Source organism: Sapajus apella, unplaced genomic scaffold (assembly GCF_009761245.1).
Source record: "Sapajus apella isolate SASKATOON/1434 unplaced genomic scaffold, GSC_monkey_1.0 scaffold26, whole genome shotgun sequence".
Classification (NCBI taxonomy): Eukaryota; Metazoa; Chordata; class Mammalia; order Primates; family Cebidae; genus Sapajus; species Sapajus apella.
In genome coordinates, this window is record NW_022436966.1 from 2,665,791 (window position 1) to 2,679,822 (window position 14,032).

The 14,032-nt window shown below is 55.6% G+C and overlaps 1 protein-coding gene across 1 annotated transcript in view; it reads right to left on the bottom strand.

Moving 5' to 3' along the window:
• The window catches only part of VAX2 (ventral anterior homeobox 2), a 32,622-nt gene extending 25,451 nt beyond the window's left edge, over positions 1-7,171 (bottom strand). The window contains exon 1 of the mRNA XM_032291811.1: positions 6,891-7,171. Within this exon, the coding sequence (XP_032147702.1) occupies positions 6,891-7,125 (235 nt within the window). The 5' untranslated portion in view covers positions 7,126-7,171. The remainder of the gene's footprint in view (positions 1-6,890) is intronic.
• Between the last annotated feature and the right edge of the window lie 6,861 nt (positions 7,172-14,032).

A 14,032-nucleotide genomic window follows, 5' to 3' on the forward strand; every position in this document is an offset into this window, starting at 1 on the left:
TGTTTATATTAAAGAAAAACAACCCCAAGTTCCCACCAGTCGTTAGGGGAATTAGGCTTTCCCCAACCAAAGGAATACTTAACTCTGCAGTCAAGAGACCGCAAGAACTAATTCAGGAGAAAAGATGATCACTGCAGATTAAATTTTTTGAAATGGTAAATTGCAAAACAGCCAATGAAATATTTATTTAATCGTATAGGAGCGTGGAAAAATCGCCTGGAAGGACTCACCCAGAATTGAAAACAATGGCTATTTCTGGGATCTTTCTCTGCTTCCGGTTTCTAAAAAAATCGACCTCGTATTACTTTTTGTATTTAAATCCTCTATTTGCCTGTCTACATTGTAAGCGTGGCCCTGTTGTGCCTAGCAGGGTGTCCTTTGCCCCGCCCTGGCTCCCGCAGCTCCGCGGGTGGACGCGGTGGGCTGCAGAATAGTGGGGAATGGACGGCGGGATAGGCGCTCTGAAAGTCAGTCTCCAGCAGGACGCTCAAGAAACCTCGGCTTCAACTGCGCGGCTATTTTTGGCTCCAGCCGTGGGCTGCAGCCGTGTGAGCTGGGAAGGGCAGGGTCCCAGATTTATCCAGTTATTTCTGTCAACTCTCTGGCTGCTTTTGCCCGTGGAACCTCACACCCGGCAGCCGCCGAAAGCAGGAGACTCGCGGTTGACCTTAGGAGCGGCCCAGCGCTTCCCCCGACCTCCGCTCCAGCCTGGGCCAGGAGGTAAGCGGCCACATATATGAGGGTTTTCAGGTTTTGTATTTCAGTGCTTACCAAAGCTGCGGATTACACAAACAAAATTCCAAAACTATGGCGTTGTCAATTCATGTTTTACCAATTATTCGATGTTCTGCTATGATCGATCACCGTTTCATACAAGGACATTGCAACGTCAAAAAGTAATATAATCTTAGAACGCACACTTTCTTCCGGGAGAAGGAGTTGGCCGCCTAGTACCCACAGAAATATGCGATGCTGATGAATTTTGTCTCGTTTAGGTTATTCGAGAAGTATTTATTGAGTGCCTACTGTGCGCTAAAAACATCCGGGGAGATCGCCTGGATTTGGTGGGCACAGCGACCACCTCCAACATGCGCCTGGTGTCTAGGGAACCGGTCTCCGGGCACCGGCTCCCCTGGACCTGAATGCAGAAGTCTCTACCCTGCTGCTCCCGGCCTGGCTGCGGGAGCTGGGCTGAAACAGCACACATCCCTGGGAAGCTGCGTGCAGGCAGCTTCAGCCAGAATCAGTCTGGCACACAGTAGGTACGCAGTAATGTTTGTGGAATAAGTTAAAGAACGAAAAGGTGGGGTGGCTCAGTCCTGTAATCCAGCTCTTTGGGAGGCTGAGGAGGGAGGATCGCTTGAGCCCAGGGGTTCAAGGTTACAGTGAACTCTGATTGCACCGGAGCACTCCAGCCTGGGAGACAGAGCAACCACTCTATTTAAAAAGAAAAAAAGAAGAAGAACAACAACAAAAGGACAAAAGATGTCAAGGCAGTGTGTGTGTGGGGGGGAGTCAAGGAGGGCCCTGAGCCCTTATAAGCCCCCAAGGGTATGACCTTACAGCACACCCCTCTGGTCCAGCACTCACCCTGACTTTCCGGGTGCATTCACCCTGGCTCTGTAGGCCACATCCAAGCCTGGGGCTTCTACCTCTTTCTGCTGTGCTGGATGTCCCCAGGCAGCATCTGCCAGCAGGGGGAGAACCCAGGACACTGAAACCCCCAACTGCCTTCCGGAGTGAGTTGGGGTTGGGGGTGTGAGGGATAAACTAGGCTCCTAGACCTGTCTGGCCCCAGGGATTGGTAGGCAGGCCCACTCAGCCTTAGTGTCCTCTACCAGAGCATCTTGAACTGGGGTACAGAATCTGGGGATGCACAGCCAGGTAACTGGCTACTTGTTCTCCAAGGGTAGTCAGGTCTAGCATTATTTGTGATTTTATATTAAGCAAAGTGCAAATAGGCAAAATTCATATGCTCCATCTCCCACCATTAAAATAAAAATCAAAGAAATTTAGCCAACAAGAAGGGAGCCTGGGGCCAAGGAAGAGTTGGGGAAATGGCACCCAGGCCAGGGTGATGCATAGACACACTCTCTCCTTACAGGTGGTGCACAAAAGAAGAAGACCTGAGCCTGGTGGCTTTGACTGGCTGCGGTCGAACGCCACTGCTATCTCCCATCCCTGAAGATGTGGGTGCGGGGGAATGCAGTGCCGGTTCCATGGGTTCCTGGGTCTACCAGACCAGGCGGGGGAACAGAAATCGCCTGAAGAGGGAAGGAGCCGTCTAATCTTCCTGAACGGCTCCCTGAAAATGAAAACTGGGTGCACAAGACACACCAACAAGATGGTTTTTCAGGTTGCTGGTCTACTTCAGCGTGTGTGTGTGGGGGGTGGGAGGTATGGAACGGGTGAAACAAAAGAAGACCCGAATGAGAGGGCCCCGCATAGGCCCACTACGGGAATGTGGGTCTCCTGCCGAAAACAAAAAGGAAAAAATAATGTAGAGCAACACCAAGAAAACAAAAAAGAAACCCTCCAGAAATGCTAAAACCAAAAATTAAAAACAAATATAAAAATCTCAAAGTGCAGTTCCTTGCATGAGCCATTTACACCTTTCCACGTCTGCCTGGGGGCTAGTCCTGGGTTATCAGGTCTATTAACAGACTCAGATATTGAGACTAAAGTCCCATGGCCCTTGCTAAAGGCCTGCTCAGCAGGGCCAGGTCTGCGGCCCGGGCCGATCTCTCCAAGCCCAGTGGCTGCTGGAAATCTAAACAGCGACCAGAGGCCGGTCGGTGATGAGCCTGGACGCGGCTGCTGAAGGTGAGGCATCTGTCCCTGCAGTAACCTCCCAGCCGGATCCCCAAAGCAGTGGCGACTTGCATGGCTTCTTCGGATGCGTCTCGGAGCGAGGGCCCCGGTGGCTGCACGCCAGCCATTGTGCTGCGTGTAGGTGCTCGGACTTGAGTGTTTCTGGAGTTTGGGACCCGGCTGCCCGCGGATTCTCCGAGGGGCTGGACCCCACTAAAGTCAATCCCACCCATCCCACGGCGGGAATCACCCAGCCCAAGCCAGAAGACTGGGCTTCACGCGTCCCCTTACTGTCCCCAGCCACCCGCACATTCATCCAGTTCCCGGTCGGTCGAAAGCGTTTTTGCTGCTGCTGGTGGGGTTGCAGTGAGTCACTTCTCCAAGGAATCCTTCAGTCATCTCGTCCTTCCGCTCCCAGACAAAGGGGTTCAGGGTTTCGAATGGGGTTTGAGGACCGGCAGGGTGGCTCTTAGCCTGGAGAGGCCGCTTTGGGTGAGCAGGAGCCGACGCCACGCATTGTCTGTAAAAGTTGCTGTGTTGGGTGACGCTGGTGGACAGACTTTCACGGATCTATCAAAATCGGTCGTAAAATTCGCATCCAAAGTAATTTAGGAAAAGGGTGCGCTTGAGTGTGTGGGTGCGAGCCTGGATCCGGGGGGTTGTAGGAAGTCTGGGGTCAGAGTTGTCCACCTCTTCTGCCTGCCGGGATCCTAGTTCCACCGAAAAACTGGTGTTCGGCCACTGCCCTGTGCTGTTTGAGCCAGGGCTTAGAGGGGGCCTGTTCCTTTGGTTGCTTCCTGCCTGCCTTTGGCCAGCGGTTTCCAATATAAAACAAAAGGATTCCCCCTTCCCCGCCCTCACTGGTTAAGGGGCTGTGCACTCGGAGGTGCGTAGCCGCCTTCCCAGGCGGTAGGATCCGAAGGGGAGGCTCTCTGTGTCCGCGGTGGGATGTGCTGGGTATCTGTTGTGCTTCGGGCCTATCATTTCAGCAGCTCAGTCTGTGCCCGTGTGTGATGTGAAGGAGACTTCATTTTGAGTCAGGGGATTCTGCAGGTTTGGCCTCCCTGGGTCCCACCAAGGAGATTGGGGAGGACGCACTGTGCGGTCTGCAAGGTGGTGCCGATTTTCCTTTACCATCAGTGGGTTCTTGACCTCTAGGTGCTCACCTCCCAGTATAGCCCAGGCCCTGGGCCCAGAGCCAGAAGGAGAGGGGACGGGATGACTTGGGAGAGGCCTCGGACAAGCAAGGTCCACTGCCCCACCCATCAAAAGTGGTTCGTGGGTCATCTCAGAGCTACGCTTTTCCTTCTGCCAACAAATATATATGGAGATCCTGCTGGGTGTTTGCAATTTTACAGAAATCATCTCTGATTCTTGACAAGGTAAGGACTATGGGTCCCTTTGTTAAGATGAGGAAACAAGCAAAGAGAAACAAAGAAACTGGGTTCAGGTTTAAAGGGCTGTAAGGCCAGTAATCTAAACCAACTTTGCTTAACTCTTGTGCCCAAGTGCTCCCCCTACTTCCTCGACAAACCTGCCTTCCTATGGTATGCCCTTAGGCAGAGGAGTGCAGACTTTAAGGAGGTAGAAAGGATCCAGAAGGGGTGAGGCCTCCCCAAGAAAGGAGAGGCTCTGGGGTGGCTCCAACCCAGCATCAACACAGGACTGCAAAGGCAAATGCCTCCCTTTTACCTTTTAGTGGTTTCCTTCCAAGGTCCTTTGGGAGGATGCGTTCTCAGAGGTCAAGGGCAAACTGTATTGAGGGCCCTATATATGGAAGGGATGTTCATTCAGGGGCCAAGGCAGTTCAGACTTTCCTTCACCAGTGCCAGGCCTGTTTCATTGATCAGAGCCCTGAGCCATGGCGGGACTGCCAGTGACACAGGTGACCCCGGCTAGGAGAGATTAGTGGTAAATCACAGCCTGAGCGTTTCAGGCCCATAATAACCTCCTCATCATTAAATGGGGAAGGGCAGAGGGATTTATAAAAGCCCCATTTGCCTTTCATTTCTGTTAGGTGTGTAAATATATCATCTATGCTTTATATTAGTATTTCTATTATGTTTTACTAATGCAATGGCACCTCTGTGTGTGCCCATACATTTATAAAAGTACACCCCCTGAAGATGCACACTGGCTGTCTCACATCCAGTGCAAGCCCATCTCTGCCTGGCTGTGAATTGCTCCCAGCTTGGGTGGCCTCACCTCACAGGGTGAAAGGTCACTTTTGAATTACACCTTCTATGAGTTTACTCCTGAAGCCTATTTAATTAACATCTGTACACAAAACTTATTTGCTCTACATAGAGGGTTAGTAGAGTGGAGAGGGTGTTAGGTGGGCACAGAACTCACAATTGTCCTGGCAGAAGAAAGTGCCCACCCATAGGTGGGCTTCAAGGTAATAAGTGTCAGAGGCAGGGACTTTAGATCTTCTCCTGGGAATATGGAATTGGGGGACTGATTTCTCTGGTGGTCCTACAGATTCCTTTAATGGAACCAAAAGGGCTGCTTATGCCTTGCGCTCAGGACACCTCACAGCCTAAAGAATAAAATCGGATTTAATCCCTGGTGCCCAACAGGTCCACACACCTGCTGGAATTCCTGATGGTATAACTGCCTTGACTCAAGTGTCAGCTATGAGTGGCAGTGAGCACCCACTGTTCCAGTGACAGCTGGCATCGGGAATGTTTCCCAGAGCTAGAGCCCCTGCCTCCTTGTTCAAGGCAGTCATCAGTCACCTTCATATTGGGCTGCATGAATGCTTTACCCTCTCCCTGTCTCCAGTCCCCAGAGCCACCCACACCGAGCGCCGCAGAGAGGTCGTGCCCAACTGGCCCAGGGTGTCCCAGTCAGCTTGAAGGTACCCGAGCTCAGATCAAACAGCATCCCCTTGCTGGAACGACCCAGGGCCAGCCTCTAGCCTGTTCCCTTTCCCCAGGTGGAGGCCAAAGAAATTAGCTCGGGCCGGTGGCCTCCAGAGGCCCCGCGACTTTCCGGAGCAGCGCGTGTGAAGAGGCTAGAAAGAGGCAGGAGAAGGAAGCCGCGGGGAGGGAGCCCAGGAAGGAGCCTAGGGGAGTCATTACCGCCAGTGTCCTCTTCTGGCGCTGGGTCTATCGGTCCTGGGGCTTCGGGATGGGGGAGGCAACAGACTTCAGGCTTGGCCGGGGACTGGGGGTCGGGCTGAGGACAAGACCCCGGAGACCCCTTTCTCTTCCCATCTCGCCTAGCGAGGCCCAGATCGAGGGAAAGCGGAGCCCTCGGCATTGCGAGAGGCTGGCGCTGGGGGCCTGGGGAGCCTCGGCCTCGCGGCAAGGAGGCCGGACAGAGCTGGGAATCGGCCGCAGTCCAGATCAAGGCGCTTGCAGGAAGAAGGTGCTGGGAAGGCGCGTTCGGCTGAGAGGAATGGCGGGGAAAGGAGAGAGGAGGACAAGGGCCGAGGGAGAAAGGGAAGGACGTGAAAAGCCAGGCCTCGGGAAGGCGGCGCCGAGAGCCAGCTGGGCCCAGTTGCCGCAAGGAAGTGGGAACCGAGAGAGTGAAGCACAGCGGGCTAGCGCCGCGCATGCCACCCTCCGAGTCCCGCGTGGTTTCCCCCGGGCACTGGTCCCGATTGCCTGGGTTAGGAAACGAGGCTGTGCTGGAGGCGAGGAAGCAACGCGGCCACCCTGAAGAGCCGGGGCCTTTTCCTCCCGCGGCTGCCGACGCTGCTCCCTCTACGTCCTGTCCCCGCGGAGCGCGCGTGACGCTTTTCTCCGCACTTGCCTTGAGGGTCACGGGACGGAGACCAGGCTCTCAGCAACCCGCGTTCGGTTTCTGCGGTCCGGGGTGGGCCTAGGGCTAGGGAACTGGCCAGAGAGGCGGAGAAACGGGGACCGCTTCGGTCCCATTCGCTGCTTTGTCCCCTGCCCTCAGCTCAATGCCCAGCACACAATAGACGCTCAAAATAATATTTGCTGAATGAATGACTGGGTGAGGAATGAATGAATATATGCATTGGGAGGTGTCAGCTGCACGAAGGTCGGGGCCCCTAGTATGGGTAACGTTAGGGTCCAGTGGAGCAGGGCGGCGGGCTGTCCCCTTACCTCGCACCAGGATGCGGCGGCAATGGTCTGCCTCGCCTGGCCCGGGCTGTCCGTCGCTGTCCGCGCCGCTCTCCCTGGAGCCGGTGGGACTGGAGGCCGACGTCCCGGCCACCTCGGTTGGGCTGCGGCCACCGCCATCAGCTCGCAAGTCCTCCTCTCCGCCGCGCCCACCGCTGCCACCAGACTCCGCCCGACGCGCGGGGCCCCGGTCGCGCTCGGCGCCCCCATCGCCCATGCCGACCGCCACTGCCAACCCAGCTACAGCGGAGCCAGCCTAGGCTGGCCCTCAGCGCGGCTACCCGCCCCTCGCGCCCCTCGCGCCCCCGCCCAACACCTGCTCAGGCCCCGCCCCCGGCCGCTGCTCCTCCCCTCTCTGCTGATTGGGCGGGAGTCAGGGTTTCAGGACTCCCAGACGCGCCGGGGCTCGGCGGAGAGGGGGAGGGGGAGGGGAGCGTTGGCCCCACTCCACCCCTAGTGTAGCCCCGCTCCGAGCCCGGCAGAGGGAGACTGAGGCGGCCCTAAGGAATGCCCTACACCCTCTCCCAAAGTTGACAAACCTCTCCTCCCCCTCCACCATTCCCTAGCCTACTCACCTCCCCATTCCCTCCGTTCCCAGAGAAGCGCAGCAGCTGCGCTCCAGCGGGTTCCACAGGATCAATAACCAAAGTGCGCAAAGAAGGCGACCTCGGCGAGACCTACCAGAGAACAGGAGGTTGGCCTTGCTCGGGCTCTTGGCGTGGTTGGGTCGGTGGGGGTGCTGGAGGCGGGGGCGCAGGCCTGGGTTCGGTGCGCCAACCTCTAAATTTGTACTCACACCCACAGTCATGAACGCGGCCCGGAGGACTCTCTCCCCCGGTCCTCATGGAAGAGCAAGGGCGAGAGTAGGAGAATGAGGCTAGGAAAGTGAGGCAAGGAGACCGGCTCACCCGCGTCCCCCGGGGAGAGTGAGCCAGCGCACTGGCAGACAGCCGGTGCAGGCGAGAGGCTCTAGAGTGAGGCTGAGACCGTGGTAGACCGCAAAGTCCTGGATTTCCCGCAGGTCTGAGGCCGTCACGGGGGACCGCACCAAGAGTCAGGGATAGTAGGTGGGGATTTTCTCGTTTCCCTCCGCGGAGCTTCCCCCGAGCTCTGTCGCTGTCCCGGGTCCCGCCCTCTCCGAGGCTGCGGAGAGGTAAAGGTTGAAGGTGAGCACGGCTGGAAGTGAAGCAGGGTCAGGCTGTGAGGAGCTGAGCAACTGGGGTCCCGGGGCGTAGCCCTCCCCAGGTTTTACCGGAGAGGCTAGGGCTCACCCGAGTCTAGCGTTCCTCTCAACAGCGCCAGGAGGGGCCGGGCCCAGATTTCCCTTTCTTTGACTCAGAAGGGGGCCCTGACGAATCATTGGGACAGACGTGTGTGTGCAAATGTGTGCACGCGCAACAAGGCCTGTGACCCTTCCCCTAAAGCACTACAATCTCAGACTTTCCTTCGTTTTTCTGACCTGCTGGCGTGAGCAGGGTGCTTGAGCCTGTCCAAGAATCTGGTTAAGGGTGTCTGCGAGAGCGGGCGTAGCTGCAGCATGGCTCAGTGTCTCTGGTGCAGCCTCCATTAACCTGCGAGTGGAAAAGCAGGCATATGAGTGTGTGCGTGTGTCAGTGCCAGTGTGTCCAGTGTGCACGGGAATGCTTGGGTGTTTCCGATGCAAGATGTTTCCGGCAGAAGGTGAGGTTGGGGGGGGACACACCAATTATTTAATTGAATGATTAATAGCTACTCCACTTAGGGTGTGGGACCTAGGAAAAGGGGAGGGTATAAAGGGCAGGTCGGGAGGTCTTGCTGGTAATACAAACGGAAAAAAGGGAAGAGAGGAAAGAAGGGAGGGCGGGAGGAAGGAAGGAGGGAGGGAGGAAGGGAAGGAAGGAAGGTAGGAAAGAAGAAAGGAAGAAAGGAAGGAAAGATCGAAGGAAGGAAGGGAAGGAGGGAGGGAAATGCAGCCACAAAGTGATTTGGGTGGGTGGCAGGAAAGGCGGGTGGGATTGAGCCCAAGGCTTAAGTCAGGGTGTTCAGAGGGAGAGCAGTGTGAACTACTGGTAGGTGTTGAGAGTCTGTTGTCCTGTAGGAGTGTGTAGGCATATAGGAGGGAGGGGTGAGAAAGGTTTCTAGAGTTTCAGGAGAGTCCCTGAGAAAGTGTGACCCAGTGGAACCCAGCTGGGCTGAAGGAATCCATGTTGCCTGTTTGCTGTGAGCTCTCCACACTTCCTCCCGGCCTGGTGCTTGGAGTGGCAGCAAACTCCTTAGTGACCATCATGCAGTTCAGACCCTCTTTCTCCCCACTTGCCAAGCTCACCAAAAGATTTGCTCCCCACCCAACCACCACCTCTACTCTGCACTTCAGTTTTTTGCCTCTCTGCATCCAGTATACAAAAATTATAAACAGAAACATAAGCAAACATTCAGCTTAGCTGGACACTGCACCCCTACCCCCAGCTTTAGCGGTTCCACTTGCTGCAGGCCTCAGTTTCTGTGCAGACAAAAATGGAAAAACAGCACCTGCTGTACCGTGTCAGGCTTTGTTTGTTGTCATCGTTTTAATTTTTCATTTTGCAAATGGCATCTTTCCATGCCAGTCTCAGTCCCGGAGTCCTTTTCCAGGGCCCATGGATGAGCTTCTGGGCGTGAGCACACTCCTGAGAGAGGTCGGAGGCCTCCCACAGAGTCCTTCGGAGCCAAGACGCTGGAGGTTCTGGCAGCTCTCCCTTCCCTGTCTGCTCCAGGGAGCCAGGCAGGGAGCACCGCAGCGAGCATCGCTAAGCTCCAAGCCAGCTGGGTGTTCCAGTCTTCTTTCTTCTGCACCCGTTATTCTTCCTTTCTCATATTCTTTCTGGGAGGTATACGATTCGGCCTCCCTCAGGAATCCTGACTCTCTCTTCTGGCCAGGCCTGGGCAGTGGGGCTCCAGCTCCAGTGCACCTGCATATGGGGATGGGGTGAGGAAGTCAGGACTTCTGTGCACAGAGGTGCGGGGGTGCGTATGGAGGAGGAGTGGAGAGAAGGACTAGGTATCCTCACCAAGCCCTTTCCTAACCCAGTCAGACCCCTTTCTGGCCAAGCTGGGAGCCTGGGCAGCCGCAGGAACACAGGTTCTTGAACCCTAGGCTCGCTGGCACCAAGGAGGCGCCTTGTGCAGGAGCTACTAGGCTCCCATCGGCGTCCTCCCCTTCCTAGACGCAGAGGACATCCTGCCTCGCTATGGCCTGGCCCGCGGGTCCTTGGTGAGGCTGGGCACACCTGTTCCGGGGTACAGACAAGTGGTGAGGGTGTACTGGGAGATGTAGGGGGTCGGTACCGGCCCTTCAGAATATGTGCATGGGTTGGGGAACAAAGCGTGCATATGTAGTGTCCCTGCCTGGCTCTAGAAGAACCCTCCTGCCCAGTGCAAGACGGAGGGTCGCAGAGCTAGAGGCGTGGTGAGTCCGCCTGGGCGAATTCACTGGGAACGGGGATTCCTCTTTCTGGGCTGAGTCCTGGGCCTGCTGCTTTCCTCTTCACTGCCAGTCTCCACCTGCGGCCTCACTGTGATCCCAACCCGCCAAGACCCCAGGGGCCCAGAGAATTCTTCCGACTCTTTATTTCGTCTCTGTTTTGGTAAGGCGATTGGGAAACTGAACCTAGGGAAGTTGGAAGGGGGATGCCAGACGGTGGGGGGAGGGCAATGGTGGTGCGGGTCCTCCATTCTAAGTGGCAGGAATGGGGAGATCAACGCAGGGAGGGCCACCCCCTCTCCAAGCTCCCCTTCGAGGCTCTTTAGAACTGGGATTCCCTGGGGTTTCTCCAAAGCCCAGCTGGAATCCGGGAAAGAGGCCATCCTCTCTGGCGTCAGCCTTGTTCAGCATCCTCCGCTACCCTCCAATTCCTGCTGCCTTTTCAGGGCGGGGGACGATTCCGGTCATTCCAGGAGAACCCTCCAGCCCAGCCCCATCCACCTTCTCACCTTCTCACCTTCTCAGCGGGAGGGCCAGACCTCCTGAGCCTCCGTGGCGCTGAGAAGTGGATCCCGAGTGCCTGTGGATAAATACACTCCCCTGCCCTCTTCCCCCAACACCGCGGCCCGCAGCTGCCCTCTCTAGGATCGGCACTGTGAGGCTTGTGCTGGGTGCTAGGGGAGCGAAAGGAAGTGTGTGGGCGGGTGGAATTCGTAGGCCAGGTTCCCCCAGGTACTCCCCAGTACCTCTCTGCGGAGCCGGTCTGTCCTTCACTGCCAGTCCTCGTGCAGCTCTAGCAGAGCCTTCAGCATCAGGCTCAGGTGCTCAGAACCTGTGTCCGGCGTTCTTTCTTCTTCCGTATCCCTCGAGATGCTCTGGCTGGTGCAGCAGGCCGGCTCTTCAGGCCTAGACCCTGGACCCTACTCAGCCTGCTCCTTCCGGTGCACTTCCCTCTCGCTGAAGCTGGGGCCTGGACTCTTTCCCGCGGTGCTCGCAGGTGTGGGGTGCCTTCCGGGGCTCCTCCCGCTTCTTTCCTGTCTTCCCCTGGGACTCCTCTGCCTCTATCACCCCATCGCCTCTCTCAGCTTGCGCATCTCCCTAGCCATTTCAGGCCCAGAGCACAAACGCTCAGGCAGCCTGGGTTCCTCTGCTCTGCCCCGCCCACTTTCTTTTTGGGTCTCCTGCCCTCCTCTCTCCTCGCTGGTTTTGGGGTCCACCTTAAGGTCCCTGGGAGATCCTGGACAGCATTTGCCCTCCTCCCAAAAAATCTAGTCTCCAGGCCTGCCATTCTGCTCAGCCATCATGCGGGGATGGGAGTTCTCCTGCAGCTAAAGAGAGCTGGGAGCTTGGGATGAGCAAAGAGGAACAATCCCCAAAGACACTGCTCAGGAAGCCTAAGACCTAGTTGGCAGAAAGGCCCTGTACCCCACTTCCTTCTCCAGGCAGGGGGCCTGTGCCCCAGCTCTAGTACCTGGATCCTGACATCTGTGCTGGCCTGTTTAGGAGGGACCCACTGTCCCACCCACTGCTAGGGAAGGATTGACATTTTAAGATGTGATGCTATTAGATTTTTTTTTTTTTACAATGAATATTGTTATTTTTATAAAACAATAAAAATATATTTATTTCTGAGAAAAGTAGCAGCACTGAAAGTGAAGGAGGCAGCTCCAACAGTGAGACCATAGGCAGCTCCTTGGGGTGTTGGGAGAGGTGGGGGAGCTCCTGGAATTCCACTGTGTAGGTCCTTCCTGGATCACTGGCCCCTGCAGGCTCAGTCATTGCTCATTTCAGAGTAGATGCCAGTGTTGCACTCTGGGGTTTATGCAGAAGAAGGACCCTTGGGTTGTAAGGGCACTCTTCATGAGCGTGGGTGAAAGGTTACCCCTGAGTGGGGAACAGGGAACCCAAGTTTGCTGTGCTGGAGCTGCCTGGTCCAGGGTCAGAAGCCAGAAACTCCAGCCACTGTGCCACCTCTGGATTCATCACCTATCCAACCTGGCATTTACCTGGCATTACCTCTGGCCTAGGCCACAGTCTTTAGCTGGCCTTGTGTTCTCTGGGCTGCAGGACAGTAACTTCAACTGCCACAGAATCCTTCCCTCTTCCACCTCGGTGTGGGTTTCTGGGCCTAGTTTCCCCTAAGACACCTCCAGGGCACAGCAGGGAGCCCCCTAAAGCAGTACTTATTTGCTTTGCCCATTTTTGCTCAGTATTCTCTGCTCCAGCAGGGATCCCAGCCAAGCTGTGGGAGCTCTAGAGCTCAAAATCTGCTGCCTGTGCGCCAGGCCCGATGCAAGGGGCTGGCAACTTTCCTGGGCTGCTGAGCCCCAGGGCCTATCTAGGAGGGCTTCCTGGGGGAGGCTGTGGGTCTAGGATGGGCTGTAAAGAAGGCCACACTGGAATGAAGATTCCTAATATGCCAGACCTGAGGAGGTCCTCTAGGTACCTAACCAGGCAAGTATGCATCAGGCAGTACTGCCTTGGTTATGGCCTTAGCCCAGGGCCAGGAAGGCTTAAGGAAGGAGGCAAACTGGAGTTCTTAACACCTACCACATATTAAATCACCCAGACAACTTAAAATGACTGGTGCTCAAGTGAAGGCCAAATGGCTCCTTAGTAATTCCTTAGTGGGTATCCATATATTTAAAAGGCTTCCAGATGAAGCCTGGTTGGGAACCACTGAATTTGGACAAGGGCTGGGGAAGCTGGCACTTTGCTGGAGCAAAAGCCAGTGGTGATCAGCATGCTCTGTTTCAGGAAATGAGAAATGGTCAGGACTTTGGGTGGGGTCAGGGAGGAGACAAGTCAGGGGTGATGGGGTCTGGGAGGTCAGGGAAGTTTTGGGGGAGGAGGTTCATTCCAGGATGGTTGAGCAGACCCAGGCAGGACACGACCAGACCCAACCTCCAGGTGACCAGCTTAATCTGCAAAGCCCTCTCCATCCAAGGTACTCAGGATTCTCCAGGCTGCCCAAGGGCAGGGAGAGGATGGTTGGGCCAGAATAGGGAGAGAGGTCCCAGTTGTCAGCCAATGGAGACCAGTGTCCCCAGGTTCTGGAAAGGCGGCCTTTGGACTCCTGTCTTGGTGGTCTTCTCTTCTCCAGACTGATCCCAGGCTAGTTGGCTTCTTCCTTCTTCTCCCCAGTGGTTCTCTGTAACTCTTCCTCCTCTTCATCTCTCACCTGACGATTTGGCCACCTCCCCTCCCTTTGCCTCCATTTCTCCTTCTCTTCTTTGGCCTTCCTTCCTCCCCTCAGCCACCCTTTCCCTGGGCAGTTCTGTCCTTCCTGTCTCTTGAGTCTTTGAGGCAGTTTCCCTGGCATCCTCCCCACCAACACTCTCTCCTTTCTCCTTCTCCCTTTTCTTGCTTCCTTATTTCCCCTCTCCTCTTCTGCCCTCTCTCTATAGGGGCAGGAATGCCCTCTTTCACTCATTCATTTCAGGCAATTACAGTCCCGCTAGGTGCGGAGTTGAAATGATCAAAAGAGATGCAAGAGACTTGCGACAATTTTCTAAAACTTGTTCTTCTTTCTTAACAAATTAAATCCCTTCACTCCCACCTCTCTGATTTTATCTAGATTATCCTCCAAATTCGGTCGATTCTTCATCTGTTTTCTAACATGGAATACACTGGCTAGTGCCAGAAGCTGTACTAGACTCATAATTTCATGAAATACTCACAAGAC